The sequence below is a fragment of the Copadichromis virginalis genome, linkage group LG6 (genome assembly GCF_057382275.1).
Source record: "Copadichromis virginalis isolate Kocher_CV1m ecotype Utaka linkage group LG6, C_Virginalis_male_GT1.1, whole genome shotgun sequence".
Lineage (NCBI taxonomy): Eukaryota > Metazoa > Chordata > Actinopteri > Cichliformes > Cichlidae > Copadichromis > Copadichromis virginalis.
The window spans coordinates 26,824,913-26,845,301 of record NC_140623.1 but is presented as its reverse complement, the minus strand read 5'-3'; the positions used below and the strand labels follow the sequence as shown (position 1 = coordinate 26,845,301).

The 20,389-nt window shown below is 40.3% G+C and overlaps 1 protein-coding gene across 2 annotated transcripts; it reads right to left on the bottom strand.

Moving 5' to 3' along the window:
- Window positions 1-1,344: 1,344 nt before the first annotated feature.
- Window positions 1,345-20,389, bottom strand: LOC146707929 (ATP-sensitive inward rectifier potassium channel 12-like). Of its 2 annotated transcripts, none has more exons than XM_085459552.1 (4): window positions 20,131-20,389; window positions 12,305-12,569; window positions 3,972-4,150; window positions 1,345-3,447 (listed from the first exon to the last, which is right to left on the bottom strand). In XM_085459552.1, the coding sequence occupies exons 3-4, from the start codon at window positions 4,061-4,063 to the stop codon at window positions 1,848-1,850; spliced, it is 1,692 nt and encodes a 563-aa protein (XP_085315678.1). In that variant the 5' UTR covers window positions 4,064-4,150; window positions 12,305-12,569; window positions 20,131-20,389; the 3' UTR covers window positions 1,345-1,847. The 2 variants fall into 2 exon arrangements, with proteins under 2 accessions (XP_085315678.1, XP_085315679.1); XM_085459553.1 differs by having other exon boundaries at window positions 12,305-12,566.

Genomic DNA, 20,389 nt, shown 5'->3' with positions numbered 1-20,389 from the left:
TTAGAACTGTGTTTTATATCTTCTCTTTGAACAAGATAGAAATTTAGGAGTAACATGGCCTTACAAACCCAACAGTGAGATCTTAAGAGATCCAGCCTTCGGCTCTTCAATGGGGTGTCACAGGGTCCCCAGGAAAAAAATGTATATGTAAAATAATAAAATAAATATTCTCCTGTAGCAATAACAAAGTTTAACATAAATTATTCTGTAGCAATTACACAAGAATATCCAGTAATGTCCCTGCCTACAATTAAACACATTCACTTACCAAAGTGAAATCGGGGGCATCTGCTGTGGCAAATGGGTGCAAGCCTTTGACCACAAACTTAGACACTGCTGGGTGACATTCGTCTATCCTGGCCTGAAAGGAGACGCTACCGGTAGACTGCAGCGAGAACTGCCAGCATCTGAGCCAGCCAGACTCTGTCTCTCTCATCATGGTTATCTAAATGCAACGCACAGTAATAGCAGGTTTTGTAATAAGGTAAATCGCGCTAACATAATATGCAATGCTAATTGATTAGTTACCTGCAGTATTAACGGGAGAGGACGTGGAAACGCTACCGCTGCTGCTGGGTTGAGCTTCGCTAGTCCGGAGCGGATCAAAAACACGACATTCGTTGAAAGCAATCGCGTGTTTTTTGAGCAAATGCTTTTGCATATTCGTAGTGTTTCCTCCCTTTGATGAAATCTCTACTTTGCAAGTATTGCACGTTGCCCTGTTGTCATCCTTTCTCATAAAGTGTAACCAAACTTTTGAGCGTTTGTGCCGCTCAGGCGCCGTGTTTCCTACTGGGTAAAAGACGCTACTCAACGTGATGACGTCATTCGGGGCAACTGGAATCGATAAGGGAATCGTTTTTAAAAGTGGCAAACGATTCCAAGGAATTGAAACAGTGGGAACCGGTTCTCAACAAGAACCGGTTTTCGATACCCATCCCTAAACATCACAACACATAATAAGGCTAAAAGTATGTCGTAATTGGACTGATCAAAGTGGTAAATGACACGAAAGCTGTAAAATTATTTGAAAATGTGAAATAATTTCGAGACTGACGAGAGGCAGTTCCAGTCATAACAGTACATACTGCTGTTTATTAGGTGGTTTTGTTCATAGAAAACATAACACAGTTGCAAAGTGTTTGTGTTTGTTGAAAAAAAGTAAGAGTAAAGTGCTCGTTCATCGTGTGCACAGGTTTGAATTGTATAGTGTGGTTCTGGATTTCATCTGTGCTTTGTTAGCGCTAAAGAATATACAGTGATGAACTTCGAAAGAAAAGAGAGAGAGAAGTGCTTACTTATCAGATGTGAAATGCAGCAGAATTCAGGCAAGAAGACAGAAGATGAAAATGCAGAAGTAATTTATTTTTACACAAAGAAAGCAAGTGTGTTAAAGTTTGAAGCATTTGCGTCATGCTTAATTTTTTTTTAATCCTGTAGCTATCTGCATATGATGTCAACTCATTATAAAGTTAAAATAAAACTATATCATATTTACAAAAACAAAAATGAATGGAAATCAATAACAGAAAGCTTAGTTGCGCCTAAAACACAGGTCACACAGAAACAGACAAGTAAGCAATTGAACGTTCAGGGTAACTCATGATTGAAGACAATTACCTCGTCACCGTGTTTAAAAGCAGGTGAGCTGTGCGGTTCGACAGATGTTGATGTTACACTGAAAGTGTGCATTATCTGAAACCATGTGAACTAAAAGCTGTGTGTATTTTCGCAAGACGTGTGTGCTTTATTGCGTTCACCGTCTTTTATTTTTTACAAGAGTTCAATACTTTGGTTGGGTGCACGCAAAGAGAGGAAATAAATGGAAGAGCAGTCATTACCAGTGATTAAACTCCTGACTCTCTGCTGATGTATAAAGGTAGAGCAGGCTGTAGTCTGTCAAGGCTGATCTGATTTTCTGTGTCCAGAACACATAACATCTCCACTCTCTGCTCTTCCACAAATGTCTCCTTGAAACCTAAATCACCCAGCTGCTCCTTTGGATCTTTCTCATCCTCATCATCCCCACAGCACAAAGCTACCTCATTCTCGTAGCAGAAAGCACTGGGAGAGTGTGAGCCCAGTAGGCGATGACTCGCCCTCGGAGCAAACGGTGAGGGGGACTGAGAGCAGCTCGAGCTGGAGGATGAGGAGTGCCCCCTGTGACCCATCATCTGGTTCAGTTCCCTGGCACTGCAAATAGGTGTAGATGGCACTTCATAGGTCTTATGGAAGCGGGAATAGTCCACATGGTAGCGATCACCCTTCTCAAACACCACAGGCTCAAAGCGGTGACCCCAAAGGATCTCCTTAGCCAAGTAGGAGCTGCGAGCCTGAGTGGTCATAGCTGTCGCCTCCACCATGCCCTCCAGGATGACCACAATCTCAAAGTCCTCCTTCTGCAAGTCATTGCGGTTCAGGTTATACAGAGGACTGTTCTTGTTGATCTCGTGGACCACCACCAGCGGCGACACCAGAAACAGCCGATCCAGTCCGTCATCATAGCCGACATCGATGTCCGTTTGCTCCAAGGGGAGGTATTCGCCCTCTGCAGTCACATAGGGCTTTATGAGCTGAGCACGGACGTGGGCCTCTACAATGTGGCTTTTGCGCATGTTCCCCAGCCGCCACATGAGGCACAGCTTCCCGTCTCGCAGAGCGATGACAGCATGATGCGAGAACAGCAAGGTCTGCGCCCGCTTTTTGGGCCGCACCATCTTTGCCATGATGGTCCCTATCATGAAGGAGTCAATAATGCAGCCCACAATGGACTGCACCACAACGGTCACCACTGCAAACGGACACTCTTCGGTGACACACCGGAAACCGTATCCAATGGTGGTCTGGGTCTCTATGGAGAAGAGGAATGCCCCAATGAAACCCTGGATGTGGAGAATACATGGCCGCCACTCGGTTTTTCCTTCCTCTGCGCTACTTCGAGCATCTCCGTCCTTATCAGGGATGCGAATGTCAAAGTCTCCATGAGCGTATGCCACTCCCCAGAAGATCAGGCCAAACAGCAGCCAAGACAGAAGGAAGGTGGTGGTGAAGATGAGCAGGAGGTAGCGCCAGCGTATGTCCACACAAGTGGTGAAGATGTCAGCCAGGTATCGTCGTGGTTTATCCTCCATGTTGTTGAAAACCACGTTGCACTGGCCGTTTTTCTTCACAAAGCGACTGCGCACACGCCCGATGCCCAGATCCAGGCCCAGGCGGCATGAAGGTGAAGCTCGGCAGCTGTTGTGGACAATCGGATCATTTGTCACCCTCAGAGACAGAGCCCCTCTTCCGTCATCGCTTCCGGGACACTCTCCTCCTCCCCCTCCTCCTTCCTCACCTCGCATGCAGGTCCCGGATAGCGTTTGCTGGCTCAGAGGACTGTGTCCGTTGTGGAGGCCCAGGCTGGAGATCTTCAGGGCATCTTCATCTGTGGAAACGATGCTGTATCTGGAAGAAAAATGAAGGAAAAAAAAGAAAAAAAAATGAGTCTAAATAAATTCTTAATTAGTAGTTTATGGAGCCTAAAATGAAAACTGCTGTTTTAGATTTTATCATCCACCTGTATCAACAGTATGAATGGTTGCATCAAGCTAACTTTGACTGATAATGACTGATTACATTTGTTCGAACAAATATGAATAAACCCACATGACACAGACAGGAATTAAAAAACTCTCTCATGTGTCCAGAAAACTAGTATAAAAGCAGATATAAATACAGGCTGTATCAACTTTAATCTATATTCTGCAGCCGTACTAATCCTTGCATCATTAAGCCTGTAATTCAATTTTTTAAAACTTGGAGTAAAGCTGTGCATCTGTTTCAATCTAACGCTTTGATTTTGTGGTTTACTTTTAATATATCTGTGTTTAAAAGGCTACTAATGAATGGACATACTTTGCCAAATTGAAAGGAAGAAATGTTCTAAAAGCTGCATCCACTGACATAGTTTCAGTCCCATTACCTCTTACCTGTTGACCCGCACCGCTCCCATGGCACCGGTGATCATCAGGCTGTATCTGCGGGGGCAGTAATGTAGGTTGGGGCGGGTAGTTCCAACCATTAACGTACTGTTGCTGAACAGGGAGGCAGTATGAGCTCAGGTGTGACTTGCGTTTGTTATCAGCACTGTGCTCTCTTGGTGCATTTTCTGTGAATGTAGAGGACAAAGAGGAGCCGTGCTGAAGTTTTTTAGAATATGAGAATACATCAAAATTTGAGCACAGATCACAGCATATAAAACGCAACAACTTATGGAGGGGAAACTGAACATAGCTCATTCCTGGGAATTCCTAGGAATATGATAGCCCCCGAGGGTCCAGGAATTAACCATCTTCAGTTTCCCCTCCATCATTTCCATCGTTATATATAGATATATAAAAGGCACTGATGTACAACACCTACACATCATACAACACATCAATAAATCCATAATTAATGATCCAATGATATTATTCACACGATTATGATTCCCACTGCCCCTTCCCATGTCATTCCATCACATTATAAAAAATTCTGTCAGCAGTAAAATGGACAGTCCTGTCTTCTTCAGTAACATTCATGAACATTATTGCCAGCTCTAATGCAGCTTATTCAGTTGTTTTACTGTAAACCTTCTGCACCATTCCTCTGGCAAATCTAGAGGATTGCTGCATTACATTTTAATGCACCAATTTAAATTCCTGAGAATTTCTTTAACACTGAACATAATTTTCACCTGTCTGTTTATCACTCGCAGTCTACATTATCACTCACTGGACACTTTATTAGGTACACCTGCATAGTTGGTCATTAAACAATGAACCAATCTCCAGCATCTTCAGTTCACAGCCAAATCCATGCCACGAAGAATAAGGGCAGATCCGGAGTCAAGTGAATATACATTCATTCACCACACAAATATGTTCTGATGTGATAAAATAAAGATTGAAAAAGCAGCAACATAAAAAATAACAATTTCGCTAGTTTAGACTTTTTAATGGAGAATAACAACCTAAAGCAATCTCAAAGACACTGAAGATAGTACGACTGATTCTCACTGGACCGTGAATATTTGTAATAAAGTAATGACATCTCGTCAAATGGGGGCTAACACACAAACAGAAGACAAGAATCTCCCACAGCCCACCATCCATAGTTCCATAAAAAAGGTCAAAAATTCACAATCAAAAATCCCTCACAAACTTTGGCCTTTCCTAATGCATGGAGCAGACCAGACAGTTTTGTATAATGACAGCACATTGATTAGGTCCTTGCTAGTGATTAGCCTTAGGGACCTTCAGGCCAAACCAGGGGTGGAAAACCAGACAGGCTGTGGAAGGGACAAAGGTTTTAAGAGATGAATCAGTGGTAATCTACTGTTAGAGGAACAATTGATTCGCTGTTTTGGCCTGATGACAGGGTTATGTCAGCAAACCGGGAACCAGGATGAACAAAAACCACAGGGTTGCATAACCAGTAGAGGGCCAGTCACACGCAACACAACAGGCCGTTAGTGGTTTATGTTTTATTGTACATGAATCACTTTGGCTGATGTGAATTAGGCCTGCATTAATGAAAGAGCAGAAATGGATTGTCTTGGGAAAACCTTTGACAACTGTAGTTTAAAAGCCTCCGTTCGATATCGCTGTTACGTCAATAACAAGCACATGCCCCGCTACACATTTTAACACACATGAGCACACACACGCAAGCAGATTTTGATGGGATTGGATGTCGTGTAATGAACCCTTGTATGCAACGGTTCCACGCTCGTGTTACACCAAGGACAGATGTTATGAACTGGCTGCTCAGTGGCTGGATAAAGGATGATCTTCTATTGGATAATCCCAATAGGGCAGATGATTACATCATCTTAACTCTCACAGCTGGAGGAGGGAACCTTTACTTATGGAGTTCTTAAAGACGTCAGGCAGTATGCCATGTCACATGGGTCAGACCCGTGTGAGTGTCAACGAGTTCATTTGTTGGCTAAGGCGAGCACGACACAGTTCACAGACTGGTCTGTTTGGCCTGCATTTATAATGGGAAAATTACTCTTTCTTGTTGCCCTGACTTATTGTAGATTTGTTATATTTTGACTAAATTTTGTTTAGAATTGTCAGCAGAAACATGTCGTTAATAACGCTATTATATTTGCTTCTTTAGGCTTTGCAGTTTTACATGAATGCTGTTTTGTTTCGCTTCTCAAGATAAAGTTTGTTTTGTTTTTGATGATTTACAGTTTTTCCAAATATCAATAATTTCATCTTAAATTGACTAGTATTGACATTCACACACACACACCCAATGCCATACTGACATGATAACTTCACACAAATGCTGTTGATTTGTTGTTCATCTCTCATTCCAACACATCACAGAGGTGCTCTGTTGGTTTGAGCGGGCCATTTAAGTAAAGGGAACTCATTGCCATTTTCAAGAAACCAGTTTGAGGTGATTTAAACTTTGCGACATGGTGCGTTATCCTGCTGGAAGCAGCCAACAGAATGACATGGTCAGCAAAAATACTTAGGTAAGCTTTGCCATTTAAACGATGCTAAGTTTGTACTAAGACGCCTAAAGTGTCCCAGATATTCCCCCCACACCATTACACCACTGATAGCAGCCTGAGCTACTGATGCAAGGCGAGACACAGCTATGTTGTTGACACCAAATTCTGACCTGCAATCTAAATTAAGACTCATTGGACGAGGCAACATTTTTCCAGACTTCTTCAGGTTTCATTTATTTTGTGTTCAGAGATGCTCTTCTGCATACCTTGATTTTAATGACTGTTATTTAACTTACTACCTTTCTTTCAGCTCAAAGCAGCCTGGCCATTCTCCTCTGACATCTGACATCAGCATAGCATTTTCAACCAGAGAACTGCCGCTCGCCAGATATTTTCTCTTTTTTGAAACCAATGCTGTTCTCTCTTTTGAACAGCAGCCACAACCATACCATGCTGAACCTCTGCAGGACAGCTAGATCGTGTCTGCATACCCAAATGCAAGGACTTGCTGCCATGTATTTGGATGATTAGACATTTGGATTGAACAGGGACATGTAGTTAAATTATCTGTGAGTGCATATACCCTTGTGCTTTTCACATTTAAGCGAGCACTCAGAATGCTTTTAACTCCACGCCACATTCATGAAGCATGTTATTCTATACGTTTAAGGATATTTCTTACTTTCATGCACACATTTACTCCGATGGATACATCAGGACTAATCTGGGGTTCAACATCTTGCCCAAGGACACCTTGAAAAACAAATTCACCCTTTCCACCTCCCTTATATTAGTGCTTCAGCCACATTCACAAAATCCATTTATTACTTCTGTTTTCTTGATTAAACTGAACTGCCTATCCTTAGTGGTTAAAGATTGTTTCTTTTTTATTACAATGGTGGAAATTAAAATTATAAGTTTATTATGCTTTATTTCGTTTGTTTTTAAGTTTTAGTCAATGTCAGAAATAAAGAAGATTTTAGGTTTTAAAGAGCGGACAACACTACTCAAAAATATAAATAAATAACTAAAAATCAATTTACAACAAGGTTTGAAGATATGAATGGGCATGGATATAATAAAACAAAAAAATGATAACTCTCAAACTATTAGCCCCCCAACAAAACTTTTTTTTTGTAGTTGTAGTTAAGCCTTTGAAGCCATGTTGGCTGATCTGTTCGCTCACAGTGTCCAAAATAAGGGAAATACCTTGCAGTATTTATAGTACAGCACAGCACAGCAGTATAGTGTTGTTGCCATGGTGATCATCATTTTGACAAAGCCATAGACACATCTTTCAGTGAACGCAGTTGAATACAGTTCAATGTATTTAATGATTATAGAAGTAGTGGTTTCACAAAACCAAGTTCACCTTCTAGGAGTGCAGGCGAAACTCCTGATGCTTCAGAAAATGCTGTCACTTTATTGGGCTGTTAGAAAAATATTCTGCTCTATGACAATAAAAACATAAAAGAACATTACAAGTTTCATAAAACAAGCTTTGTTCTTACTAAAACACGAACAAAACAGCTATGGAAGTAAACATCATGAAATACAGGCCCATTTTTGTTTCCACCAGTTACGAAATGAGTAAAAATAAAATAAGGTAGTTTGAACAACCCCTTTACTTTAAATACGAGCCTTTACCATCATGTAACACATGTTAAATTGCATCCATCAGCTACGAATATGAAACACTTCCTGTGTGGTGTCTCTTTAGGCTGCCTAAATGTGACACAAACTACTTAAAATTCCTTCCAGCTTTAGTCAAAATGCTGAACTGTGGTGCTAAAACCTAAACCACATGTACATAAAATATACAGCATGTACATGTGGATTCAAATAATCCTAGCAATTTGAAATTCACTGCAATTCTTCGCTGAATTAATGTCTCCTTAAGGTATGTCCACATATCACTTCTCATGTATCGCTTTGAACCTGACCGTTTGTCACTAATGGACATTCAAGGCCCCTGTTGCCTAGGTAACCGTCTATTACACTGTTATATGTCATTCAGTGGTTTGCGTCCCCTCGAAGTTGAGAAAAGTTTACCACAGACCTGCTCACTACCTTTTCCTGTGTCCTCTAAGTAAAACAACGGACTGTAGCGCGATGTCACTTTTGGATATTTGTACTTTCTCTTCTATTTTCTTATTCCTCATCATTAGTCAGTTACTGTTTTTTATGCATGCTGGTTCCTTTTCCCCAGCTGACAGTAGTCCAGGGAGAGAGCTACAGTAATTGATGATCATAGTTAGTGTATTAGCTGTCGCCATAGGAACATCTCTCCTCTCAAAGGGACTGACTTGCTGTGCCCTGTGTGTTTGTGTGTGATGATGATTTATCCTGTGAGACAGGACGAGATAAACTGACAGAGAGGAGAGAGCCATCCACAGAATCGCACCGAAACTCAACAGGGATACAGCACAGTGCATGACAAAGCTCTACAAGATTAATATTATTATTAAATACTGTGTCAAAGACTCTGAGAGGGATGCTCATGCATGACGTAGCTCTTATTCAACTACGTCAGCCAAGCCAAACTTTCATATTCCAACATAATAATCCCATGCAGAGGAGAGGATGGAGGAAGCCCTCTTCAAATAACAGATTACTACTTCCCTTAATCCCTCGATTCAAACAACAATACGAAAGGTGGATGGCAGTAGCTTTATGACCTGGCTTAAGCCCTCTTGTGTAATCTGATCATGTAATCTGACATCTGATCATATGAGAAGAGGGGAATGAGAAAAAAGAAACACACAGATAAAGAAATAGGGAAAGAAACAAAGAAATAAAGGTTTACAGGTGCAAGGTCACTTGAGGTGGCCAAAGAGTGGGAAAAAATACAGATTAAGATGAAGAGATTATAACATCAGAGGATGTTACTATAAAGTGTAATGCCATTTGCATAAAATTAGAAGATTTACACACACACACACACACACACACACACACACACACACACACACACACACACACACACACACACACACACGTGTATTCTGCACCCTGTTTTTGTATTTCTTCCTTCTGCCTGTGTAAAGGCTTTTTAATAAAGAAATGTGCGAGAGAACTGGCACGCTTTTGGGTGTGACTTTTTTTTTTTGTTGTCCTCTATTTTTCTGTATTTCTGTACAAGATGTTCTTAAGTGAGAAGGACCTACATATCCATGAGGACAGCACTGGCTCTACACTCTGTCCAAGTTAAAAAAAATAGGATCTTGATCACTCAGCAGACCTGACCACACACACACACACACACACACACACACACACACACACACACACACACACACACACACACACACACACACACACACACACACACACGAAATAAGCAGTGACTAGTTGAAACTGTTGAAAAGGTTTAGTCTTAACAAAAGAATTATAGTCTTCTACATATACAAGCCAGTGGTTAAAGTAAGTGCTGGTAACAGCTGCTGGACTAGCATACTGCTGGTATTACATTGCCCAGCACCACTGTATGACCAAATACTGCACTTTCTACTTCACACAATTTATTGTAAAGATAATAAAAAATAATCAACAGCTCCAACACTAAAGTGATCAACAGCAATGAATCATTAATTATGATCCAATAAGAATATATATGTGATTTTGAAATGTGTAACATAACGAGTATGTTTGCTTTATTTAATTAAAATATTTTTGTTTGTATAACTTTTTGTGCACTATTAAGCGATTGAAGTACACTGCAGAAAGTTCCATAAAAATTCTGTATTATGAACCATCTTAAAGAGAAGGAATTTTCTGAATACAATTTTTCTGAATGTTTTTTTGTATTTTTAACCAGACCTTGAATTTGATTATTTACAGAGATGCAACCTTAATAAATAGATCATGTGCCATCAGAAGATTATTAGGGTATTCTCCTTTTTCTTACTTTTGTTTTTGTTTTTTGTTTTTGTTTTTTAAACATATAGGAATATAACTTTTACTTAAATAAAAATGTACATACTTTTTGTTTTTACACTTTTAAAACAATTGCTGTGTCCAACACATACAAAAATAAAAACATCAACAGGACATGCAACATCAAACATCAACAGGCTGTGCATGAAGCAGAGAATCTTGCCCAGTTTTTCTACACTGACTTTTAAATCTCATTAAGTATTTGGATTTCCTGTGCTGCACCCCTGCCCCTGTTCCTCGTGGACCCGTGTGTCACCCCAATTGCAAAACCCTGGAAACGTCCCTGCGCTTACCAGACTCATGGCTTCATGGACCTCACAATAATGAACACAGGCAAATCAGCTCAAGTAAATGGAAAAAAAAGGGAAGAATGGTTTCCTTTCTAAGGATGCAGCTGCTGTGATAGTTGGTGGATGGTTGTTCAGTGTCGTGATTTTCACTGTTCAATTTGGAGAATGAACAATGAACAGTCTGTCTGTAAATTTTAATTACACACAGTGGTGGAATCTAATCTTTATTTTTAAACTTCTGTTCTTTTCAGTTTCTGCTTCAATTTTGTACATTTCAGAAAAAATATTACTCTTCTCACTTCACTTTTACTTCCCTTTAGAGTGCATTAGATAAACATACTGGTTTATATGACCTCACACCTGTATTTTTGCTCTGTAATAGAGATGTGGATGAAGCCAAACTCTAGTCATTAATCTTGAGACCTTTGACTTGACAGGAAAACAAAAACTGGCAACTGGACTTTGATTTTATTACCACCGACTTCTGACTTCACTTGAACATTTGCCTTTGATTGTGGGGCGATCGTGGCTCAAGAGTTGGGAGTTCGCCTTGTAATCGGAAGGTTGCCGGTTCGAGCCCCAGCCCCAGCTTGGACAGTCTTGGTCGTTGTGTCCTTGGGCAAGACACTTCACCCGTTGCCTACTGGTGGTGGTCAGAGGGCCCGGTGGCGCCAGTGTCCGGCAGCCTCGCCTCTGTCAGTGCGCCCCAGGGTGGCTGTGGCTACAATGTAGCTTGCCATCACCAGTGTGTGAATGTGTGTGTGGATGACTGGATATGTAAAGCGCTTTGGGGTCCTTAGGGACTAGTAAAGCGCTATATAAAATACAGGCCATTTACCATTTGATTGACTTGATATCCTGCTGATAATGAACAGGGACTGAAACTCAAGGGAATGAATTTTGCTGGTATTTGAGTGACAACTGAACTATGGCATCAGCACTTTCAATATTAAAAACATTAAAACATTTAAAACATATAAGATTAAGTTTCCATCTCTGCTCCATCCATCCCTGCAGGAGAAGGTCTAACAAGCCGATCAATGGTTCACACAGTGCACACAAAAGTTATGACGGGGCAGTTTTCAAACAAAGCTGCAGCTATGACGTGTGTCCGTTTCATTGAGGCCACAGGAGCTGTCCAGTGCTGAAAATCAATCCAAAGCCTGCAGGAATAATTGACAGCTGGGAGGTGGAGGAGGAGGAGGGTGGTGAGAGCGGAATACTATCCTAACCTTGAAAATGATGTAGTCCTTTGAAATCTTTTCCTCTATCTGTTTGCCCTGCCCACATTTATTACAGTTGACTTATTCAGTAGCGTCAGGGTTTCGTTTAAGTATTGATTACATTTTCTCGGTAGTTAATTAGTTAGTTAGAACAGGGAAAAAAGAAGTGCAGCAGAGCCTACGAAGGTGGCAGCTCCTTATAATGCACTTTTAAAGAGATCTAGACTTGGGTGAGGAAAGGAAATACGCTGGGCTAAAAGCTTACATGTCATTGTTCCATCATTATAAACTTAAAACACTTCTTATGACTAAGACCTTCCCTGTGGGGGAACAAACATAAAGATGGAGCTTTAAACACTCACCTTTGTGTTATTGCAGACTGAATTAGTAGTTTCATCCTCCAAAAAAAAAAAAAAGAAACTTGAGTGGATTTACAGTCTCTGCCGCTCTCCCCTCTTTTTCTTCCTTGCTTCCCTTTAATAGAGAAACACCTATGTCATGAATACGCTCCAAGAGTTGTCTTGCACAAACTTGCACATGCCTCCATCCTGAGCTTGGGCTTGTTGCTCCATAGTAGCTGATGAGAGCTGCTCCAGCCTGGTGGTTGTGCATCTGCCCTGATCCCTGCTAGCGTGAGTGTGTGGGAGAGAGGGAGGGAGGGAGAGCGAGAGAGAGAGAGAGAGAGAGAGAGCTCTGATTATGATCCTATTTATATGTGCTATTGTTTTCCCCAGAGAGTGGAGATGTGGACTGTATAATTTAGACTTTAGCCCACTCAGGCAGATACTGAGACTCGCATCCAAAAAAAAAAAAAAGAAAACAAAAGATAAACACCAGTGAAGACTTTTGTAATCCTGACAAAATCCTGTAGAAATAGAAGAAGTGTCTGTGAAGCATTTTAGTGTGTGTTTATATGGAATAAGGACACAACATGACTTTTCTTGTGTAATATCAAAGCTATTCCTTAAATGCTTCAGTGGAAATTATCCCCACTTTAGATGCATGTTTGGAACATCTACAGTTTCATCTTCTTACTGGGAAAACTGCTAAATTTATTCTGTATGATTACACCGATTTGCCTATTTATTAGGAACACATATCTATGGCTAATACATACGATAACACATACAATCAGTCCTGCTCAGGTTCTGTTTTGACCTGAGTGAAAACAAAAGAAAATAAAATCACAAATTTTATGTGTAATATTGATTCTAATTACAAAAACCTTGTCAGAGATTATTTTGAATTAGGATATTAAGAAGCTCTGGTGTTGCCAGGACACTTTGTCTGCTTGATTGAAAGTATTATTATGCTCAATATGTCTTTCTGGTATGATAACCTGACTGAAAAAAAAGGAAGAGACCGGACAGGATTGTCAGAAGTGCAGAAATATTTATAGGTTCACAGCAAACCTTGATCTGTAATCATCTGTAGCATTGTGCCATTTTCAGGGAAGCCCATTGTTGCTAATCAAGGACACGTCTTTATTCTGATTTTGAATTAATACTCTAGAGGATGGCATTATAGGGTTAATAGCAGAACTGTCATATTACTCTGCATCACATATAACAAAGTGGTGTACATGCAAAGAGGAGACCACGGTATTCTTCAGTTACACTGGTGTGGGTCTCAGTCATCGATCTGGCTATTGAAAAGACAACAAACAAAAAAGACTTGCAGCTTTACTTTGACATATGACATCTGGCTTAGCTGACTTCATGTTAATCAGGTTTCATATTAAAAAGAAAATCCTGCTATGGTTGATGGTAATGTTATGAGTTTTACTGAAATGTATTCATAAATCAGTTTGAGTCTGAAATTTCAATAAAAAGAATCAGAGATTACTAAATTTAATGCAGCTTATGTTGAGGAAAGATAAAGGTGTACTATTTTACTGGATGTGTGAAAATTTTCCTTTTTTTAATGCAGCCATTAGGATTCTCAGCTGCTAGAGCAAGAATAAGAATGCAGGGTACACAGTGGATAGCGCACCTATCACTGGAGGGGGACCAAAGTCTCTGCACAAAACTTTTTGGCCATTAAATCTCTGTGCGTGGACTCTCCATGCTCGCCTCTGCAGATAGCCTCTGTGTCCAGGTTTTGGTTGTGCAGAGTTCTCGTGCTCTTCAAATCAGTGTTGTCACTTCACGCCAGCTTACAGTCAGCAATCGATGCCTCATATTAACACATGTGGATATAAAAAGTCTTCAGTAGTCAACAAAAATATACATAGCAACATGCTGGACGCTCAGCTATTTACAGGCATAGCACACCGACACACAGGATCTGACTGGTTTTGAATCATTTAAAGCTTCTTTAAAGGTAGACAACAAGAGGATACTGTAAATGGCACATGCTTTACAACCAAGTTGACACACAAAACGGATCTCTTCCATTTTTTTTGCAGGATACAAATGGCTTGCACTGTCAACCCTGATGACTGAACAACCAGTCTTTTGACAAGAAGAGTGGTGGAAGAGGGTAATCACTACAAACCTTCCACCGGTTCAGTTCTTGCTCCTCTAAGAACCCACCATAAATTATGTGAGACTAAATAAAATGGAACTTTTGTTGCTGCTCCCAACTCATTTGTATTTTTCATTTGATTAAGTGTTATTCAAGTGAGATTAACATCTGGTTTAACAGGTTACATAACAATGTTTGTGTCAACATCCTGGAAACTTCAACTGAAAATTTGGAAATAAAAATCTAAAGCCTCTAAGTTGCAGATAAATTAAACTCGACACTTAAAAGAAAATTGTGCTGCAGCTATTATGACCACATGATTTTTTTTTAATTTCTCACCAAATTTAAGACAAATCACATTTTGTCCATTCACGCACTTTCACATGCGCGTTTGCATTTGTGTGTGTGGGTGGGGGGGTGGGGGGTATGCTGAATAAACAGAGCACCTGTCTGCCAAAATAATCTCTCCTTCTTTGGTTTCTTATAAGCGTCCATCCCAGAAATAGACAGAACAGGCTGCTACAGTGGCCAAAACCATGTTGTGCTTGTTCTGCACAGATTGAACTATCAATCTGTGTAAATAAATAAAGCATTAATAATAAATCAAAACAAGCAGTGCTTATTGTGCGTTGTCATTCATTTCCAAACGACTGTGCAAGGCCAGCTTTATGGCCTTTTATTTCAGACCTCTTTGAAGTGTTATTGCCAATTAGACACAATTCTTTAGTTTCCATGGAAACCTTATTTTTCCCTTCTTTCTTTTGCACATAAATACACAAACGCGCTCGCCAAATGGTTTATTTTTAAAAACTCCTTACTTTCTAGTCATGAGACAGCAGGTGGGCGTTACATCGCATGAGGAGGTGTTGGGTTGCAGTAAAATAGGACTAAGTAGTGTAGGCACAGAGGTCAGAGGTCAGGGAATCAAGTAAGTGAGTACACAGAGGGACAAAGTGGGCCGACAATAACTCGAAGGAACAGCGTGTGCTGCCTCTAAGAGGTCTGAATGAAACTAAACTTGTTATTACTGTTTTGCCCATTAAAGGCAGGAGTGTGATGATTCACAAAGTTTCACAATCAAAAACAAGGTGGCATTTACACTTGAATGTGGGTTACACATGAAAGCAGTAGAATAATAATCACGTGACAGATCTTTATTGTACACTGTAAAAATTTGTCTGTTTTATTTGCACTGAGAATGGCCAGAATTAATCTAGGAGGCTATACTATACTTAAGTACTCATAAAGCAGTTATTTAATGTATTGCAATTTGTATGATTTTGATTACATTCTGTGTTATGTTTCTGAGTTTCTTCTCTTCTTGCACTAAGGTGTGTTGCATTTCTCCTACCCACTTTAGATGATACTGTTAAGGGAATGTTACTCTACTTACCCATTCAGCCATGAATACACCTGACTAACATTCAAGTGACTGAGTCGGGTCATTTATGGGGTATATTTATTTTCCCCTTTTGTCATTTTTTATTTTTTATTGTCATTGGGGCGATCGTGGTTCAGGGGGTTGGGAAGCTCATCTTGTAACCGGAAGGTTGCCGGTTCGATCCCCAGCTCTGTCTGGCTTGGTCATTGTGTTCCTGGGCAAGATACTTCACCTACTTGTTGGCCAGAGGGGCCGATGGCGCGATATGGCAGCGTCCCAGCTGTCAGAAGCTGTGGCCACAAATTTAGCTTCCCTCCACAAGTGTGTGGATGTGAGAGTGAATGAATAGTGGAATTGTAAAGTGCTTTGAGAGTCTTGAAAAGCACTATATAAATGCAATCCATTATTATAAAACGTTTCTTCCTAAATGTTCTCCTCCTAAATTTATTTATAGATTTTTTTTAAAACTTTTGTATTAATAAAATCCACTCAAAGTAATATATATACGTATATATAGCTTGGTAGCTTTTGCAACCACAGCCCTAGCCCCTAGGTGGCCCTTACAAAGATGCAGGTTACAGTCACTTTATGCTGACTTTACTTTTCAAACCAAGGGACTACTTTACTTTTTTCTGTTTTGGTTTTGCAGACACATGACCACTAGCCACACAACATTTACTAGTCCACAGTTTTTGGCTATGTGACAATCATTGTGACAACATTAAGTCACACACAGTGACCATCTGGCAACCATATGCTGCTGGGGAGAAAGTGTTTATGCCTAGTCAGCCATTAAAAACCTTCCTGTGATTGTTTTCTTCACTATCGCTACGGTCATAGTTTTTTTTTTTGTTTGTTTTTTTTTAAGTGACAGACTTGTGTATCAGGGGCGATTCTAGGATCAGAGCTTTGGGGGTGCTGAGCACCCAGAGAGCTGCCCAGCCAGGCAAGATAAACTTTACTCGTCACGATGAGACTTCTTCCCTGGCTCTGTCAGTCCCTGCATCCTTAAATGTCTCCAGTTGTCCCGAGTTCCCTCTGACTGTCTCCTTGGTGCATTTAAACCCCTGTTCCTCCCTGTCCTCATCGTCTTTTGTCTTCATCTCCGTTATCAGTCATCATAATTTTACCATCTCTGTGCAAGTCTGCAAATTTCTTTATTAAATCATAGGATTCTTAAATTCATCAAGTCTCTCTGTGCCTGGGTCCTCGTCACAAAACATGACATCATTGTTTTGTACATTTTAACACAATTTAATCCCCACATTTGTGAAAGAAAAGCAAAACACTTTTTTAAATAGGCTGTATAAATTTCAATGGGAGCAACAGGACAGTCAAATGTCGCTGATTTTGCTACAGAGCAGGACGGATTGTAGAGTAGCAAACATTGTCAGAAAACAAGTTTTCAACACTGCAGGTTACCTGGGTGTAATGTTTTTCAGCTAAAAAGAGTCATGGTCTGATAACTACCTAACAATATAAAGAGTAACTGAAGGTTAAATGCAGCTAATATGTCCTGTTTTAAGCCAGGCACTTACACCTCTGCTCTGCTACATCTCAGCCACCATCGCTCTGGCACCAAGGGTGCTAGAGCCAGAGTAGGGGAGAGGAAAGCTGGAACAAACCATTTTGGGAGGGGGGGGGGGGGGAATCTGTACTTTTGTTGTTAAAATGTTACGTCTCAACCAAGTACTGTATGCTTTTTACATTTCTAGTAGTGTCACACAAACAGCAAATATTTTCAGAGAAGTAAGAAATCTTTGGGGGTGCTTTGATTCATTTCGGGGGTGCTGAAGCACCCCTAAAAATGGGCTAAAGTCGCCCCTGTTGTGTATAAATACTCACCAGCTACTCTTCAAACTTTAGAGAAACTGTGAAAAGTGTGACGCCTACTGGAAATGGAGACAAGTTGCCTTCAAAGTAAAAGTTCTGCCCTGCAGATGTTGCCTGCAGTTCTGACCCACAACTTTTACTTTGAAAGCGAACATTCTCCATTTCCAGTTTGTGTTGAAGACTTTATTAAGACGTACTAGTACCTCCTGGGCTAGTAGTTCACGAGTACATGAAAAACTGCAGGAAGCTGTGACAACCAAAGCATTCACTAAGAGCCTTTTGATGTTATATGTAAAGTTAGGGTATTAATAAAGACCTGGGTAGGGACAGAAATGATCTTGAGCTTAAATCTTGTTTAAAACACAAGATTTAAGCTTTGGTTTCATGGTTGCCATGGTAATGTCTCTTAGCTTTCTCTGACAAAATAGTGCTTCATGCACAAAATATACTTCCTATTGAAATGCATTACTTACAAATTCATGCTTACTAACACACGTGAAAAAAGGGTGACAAGTTGCATTCATCAACACAAAATGGATGTCACATCACAGCAATCTAAAGACAAAATAACTAAAATAAACATCAAAGTATGTTTAAACCGATTCTTTTAGCTTAAATATAAAACTCTGTATTACACTAAAATGTGTGGTAGGTTGCTGTTAATTATTTTTCTTTCTTTAGAGGACTAAGCATTCACAGTATTTAGTGGTTTTCACACTAAATTGTGCATTAAAGGACTTAATTTCTGGTATTTTACAGCAGTTTGTTACAGTGCAAAAGCCTGAAGCTGAAAACAGCCGGAGGATCCTCTTACAGCCATCCTATAAATACCAAATACTGTGTCTAACAGAAAGGCCTGTAATTAGTGAAGGGAAGACTGTCACTGCTGCCAACAGAGCCACCTGTGTATAGATATAGCACCCATATAGGTGGCAGTGGGATATCAATTCATTTTAGTGACATGTTTTGCTGCAGGCAAGTCTCTGTTTCAGACATCACTTTTTCCCTTCAAAAGCACCCACACATTTTCCCACAGCAAACCTAATTGAGAAGGTCAACGATGGAAATTATCACCAAAAGCCCTCAACACCTTTTTAATAACTCATCTCTTTAGTCCTTTTTAAGTTTGATAAGCAGTTGATGGGAGCTATTTTCTGTAGTGCTGTTCGTCTCTGTGGCCCAGCTTGATGACTCCCCCTCAAATGCCACGAGAGCCAATTTACACAGAAGCAGGCGGCTGCCTCATTTCTCACTTTGAGAACTGATCCAGGTCAACATGTTTTTAGAAAAGCAGGCCGGGAGGGTGGGGGACAGGAGGCGGTTGAGGGCGGCCAGCATTGTTCCCAGTGCATGAATACATTTTATAAAAGGAAATTCCAAATAAGATCTGTACACAACGTTGTGATTAATAGCGGAAAAAGGCATTCACACGTCCCTGTTTAGCGTATTTTGTTTTCATCCGACTTCAAAACAAATTTAATGAGACTGAAACAAAAACAAGTACAAATAGAAACAAGTACTCTAAATCTCAGTCTCTCCAGTCTGTGATCTGTGAACTCAGTGGAGTCGAAAAGCTTTTTAGACTCTATTTTATTGTTTATTTCTTTTTCTGTTGGTTTTATTTGACGTGAAGCACTTTGTCTGAATTTGTATAAATTTACTTACTTACAAATGTAAATGTTATGTCAATGTTTCTCAAGCTCACTGTTTGCCCCCTTCCTGATTTCTTAATTTCTTTCCATATTTGTTACACACTAGTGTTTCAGATCATCAAACAAACCTTCCACACTCAGACCTGACATCAACAGAGACATTTCTAAGCCCTCGGGTTTCCAGTAAACTGTGGCAAGAGGTATCTTCAACAAATGGAGAAACTTGGAACAGGAGTAAACCTTCCCAGTGGGAAGAGTGACCGACCTACCAAAATTACTCCAAGCACACACCAATGACTCATCCACAGTGTTGGGAAGGTTACTTTTAAAATGTATTCCACTACAGAATACAGAATACATGCCCCAAAATGTATTTTGTAACGTATTCTGTTACGTTACTCAATGAGAGTAATCTATTCTGAATACTTTGCATTACTTAATGTATTATCATTCTTTTTTACAACTACATGAATGTACTATTGCTTTGTGATTTATTACTATTACTGAAGGCTACTCGCCATACCAACACCAACTAGATTTTTAAATCTTAATATAAAATGAGTAACAGTAGGTGGACATTAGGTAAGGCTGCACTTTTTGAGGCGATCTCGTATAGAAAACTATTCCACGTGTATATAAAACAGGTCTGCGGCTCCGAACCATAGTAAAGGGACCTCTAGCTAATGCGTCAGGTTCCGTGTCGGCTCGTAGCCGAAAACTAGCTTTACTTTGTTGTCTGGGTCAACTTTGCTAGCGAGAGACAGAGAGAGCCGTTGAAAGGCTGCTCCAACGGAACTTATTGTTTCGGAGGAAAACATGAACACGGTGTACAGTCGAGTCTTAATAGCTTACTTACAACTGGGCTCGTCATGCACTCTTTTCTTTTTGGCTGCAGTGGTTATTATATTTACATGCTTCCAGCTCCCGTTTCTGGTCAGTGACAGCTCGTACTTTTCGACTCTCCTTTTTCTCCCTCCCTGGCACTCACGGACATAACGGGTGTAGCAGTCCATCCTCCCTGCAGCACGGACTACACTACCCATCAGGCTGCATTCTTTAGGGAAATGCCTGTAAGACTCTGCCTATTGCCTTCATATTAAATCATTTTTAAAAAT